At 39.4% G+C, this 2,652-nt stretch overlaps 1 protein-coding gene across 1 annotated transcript; it reads right to left on the reverse strand.

Moving 5' to 3' along the window:
- Positions 1–396: 396 nt before the first annotated feature.
- Positions 397–2,067, reverse strand: LOC110056019 (beta-1 adrenergic receptor-like). The gene has a single exon (XM_020762456.2). It carries the CDS (start codon positions 1,732–1,734, stop codon positions 700–702), a length of 1,035 nt encoding a protein of 344 aa, XP_020618115.2. The 5' UTR covers positions 1,735–2,067; the 3' UTR covers positions 397–699.
- Between the last annotated feature and the right edge of the window lie 585 nt (positions 2,068–2,652).

Raw genomic sequence — 2,652 nt, forward strand, 5'->3', positions numbered from 1 at the left:
ACATTTCTTTGCCGTCATCTGCAAACAACATCACGGATTGACAAAATTGTCTGGAGAACTTAAACCACGACGGATAATTTTTCAAATTTATAATTGGAACTTTACGCCGTGTTTCAGTTTCTAGATAGTTTTGACAAAGAGAAACAAACTCAATGACTTTCGAGTATCGCGAGGTTCGTAGGTAAAATATAAAGTAATATTTTAAATCGACGTTTTCCTCGGAGTCGCTCTCTTAGTTCCTTAAACTCTCTTCTGTCAACTTATTGGGGGCGATAATAGTTTGTATCAATCTACAGTTCTAAAAACTGAAAGCCGCGTGTATTGCTAAGCACTGCTAAAAACAAATAATCTGATCACCCACTACAAATCGTGACTTGCTATCACGATCACCCGTTAATCAAACATGATCGATAAAAACAGTTAAAATAATTTTGAATACGAATCCAATATTATAGTAAAACAACTTTTTTTGTATCGTTTTTTTGAAAAGGTCTTCTATGGCTAGTTAAAGTCTTGGTCATGTATAGGAATTATTTGATGTAGTGCTTGGTTTAAAATGGCTTCAAGGAGAAGAAGAAGAAGAAGAAGAAGAAGAAGAAGAAGAAGAAGAAGAAGAAGAAGAAGTCCAATTAAGAACGTTGTCAACTAAAACTGTTTTTCTCCATGACAAAGGAGTTTTGAAGTTGGGCGTTGCTATTCTCACTTAGTTTCCAGCGTTTCATTACTAGGACGGGCAATAACCTTATTATTAGATAAAGATTTCTTGTATCCAATCAAAATTTTTAACGCCTCTCTGTAGTTTAACCGCCGATAGAAATAAATCCACGGATTCAAAGAGGAGTTGGCCAGGCCAAGCATTGCAAACCAGAAGAATATTCTGCCTTGGGGGTCCGGGACTTTTACGCTAATGACAAACGCGATGGGTATCCAACACAGAGTGAAGAGGGTGACGACCACTGCCATCGTTTTTGCGACCTGTTTGTTCCTTTGGCTTAGTTCTGCGGTCATGCGAGATCTTCCTTGGTGGCTGTGCATGGTGGCTATACGCGAAGAACTGGCGCGCACATTTCTGATCGTAAGAACTCCGCTTACAAGGATTATAGCATAACAGCCGATGACTCCAAGAGTTTGAATATACTTTGCCGGAGCCGAATCACGGTAGAAAAGCTCTACAACTGGGAGAAACAGGGACTCCACCCACGTTTTCGCGATAATAATTTTGACTTTTTTTAGCGTGACAATCACCTTGTGCTTCATCGGTCTGCAGATGGCGAAGCAACGGTCCACACTGAGGACAGTAAGCGTCAAAAGCGAAGCAGCGCCTGACAAAAGCGCAATCACGAAGGCAATGTAGATCGCCGTGTCGTAAAAACACTGTTTTAAAAACCCTTGAACTAGCGTAAAAACCAGAATAGGCATGACTATTGACGTTATCATCAGGTCACCTACGGCCATGTTTGCTATTAAGACCCCGCAGACAGTTTTCAAACGTGGGGTGCGGTAGATCACGAGAATTATCAAGATATTGCCCAGCGAACCGCCAATAGCGAGCGAGGTGTAAACAACCATTGCCAAGATCTCGCCAGCAGATCCGATGGGCAGTTTGCACGGAGAACTTGCCATGGTCAACTTAAGCCGATTTTTGACCTTGCGTTTCTTAGCTGCGGTGTAGAACCCACAAGAAACGCCGGAGCAAAAGTTCTTGTTTGCGAACACGACAGCTGCCGTTGACATAAATTGTTTTTACTCCACCGCTTGCTTTAATTAATATGTTGTTTACACGCCGATCATTTCATTTCTGGTCAGTGTAAGCAAAATCTCTCTGTGATTGAGTTTGAACAATAAGGAAAATCGGTGTCCTTGCATCAATATCGTGCTCTTGTTTTATTTACATCCATGTAATACAACTAAGACAAATCACTACTACACGCTGTTGCTGATAAAGGACCATAAGGAACTTTGCTCTAAGTAATTTTAAAACCTATCGGTTGACGTGACAGTCTTAATTAAACAATCTGTATATTAAAACTTGCCTTGTTGCTTCGATCGCTGAAAATTAAAAAGGAAAAGAAAAGAAAAAAAGCAAAGATATTTACATTTTGGCATGGCTACCTCGGACTTATGAAAGCCCCTCAACTTTCAAGAACCGTCGTTTAAGTTACAAGTGAAATTAATAAAACTGAAGGGCTCATTTGTAAACGCTAAACCACACCTTTACCGTTTTCAAAAACGAAAACATTGAATTTTCACCTTCCTTTAATGGCGTACAGAAAATATTGGGTAACACGTAAAAAGCGACTCATTTCACAATTGGCCGCAAATGCCCTGATCCGCCCATTTTCCTTCAGTTTTTGTCAAAACTGGAGATTCAATTTGGCAGCTTTTCACGCATTTGTGACACTGCTTTTTCATTTTGCTATTGTAATAATGATCTGTCACTTGTATGATTTGAATGGCAAATAAATTATCACTTTGCTTTCTACCTTTAATGACAGATTCGCGTGAGGTTGTGCCTTGATGATAACGGCGGAATTTTCACAAAGCCAAATTACTATTCTTTTTTTCATTTCTTTTTTTTAATTATGTACAAGCAAACAATCTCTGCATTGTTATTTAGTAAGGCGACACACTGACATATTGCAAACCAAAAAA

Source organism: Orbicella faveolata, unplaced genomic scaffold (genome assembly GCF_042242905.1).
Source record: "Orbicella faveolata isolate gen_17 unplaced genomic scaffold, um_ofav_v1 contig_24, whole genome shotgun sequence".
Classification (NCBI taxonomy): Eukaryota; Metazoa; Cnidaria; class Anthozoa; order Scleractinia; family Merulinidae; genus Orbicella; species Orbicella faveolata.

What these genes read in the sequence shown, in the direction of transcription:
- LOC110056019 (XM_020762456.2), bottom strand. Translation starts at nt 1,734, where the DNA reads ATGTCAACGGCAGCTGTCGTGTTCGCAAACAAGAACTTTTGCTCCGGC.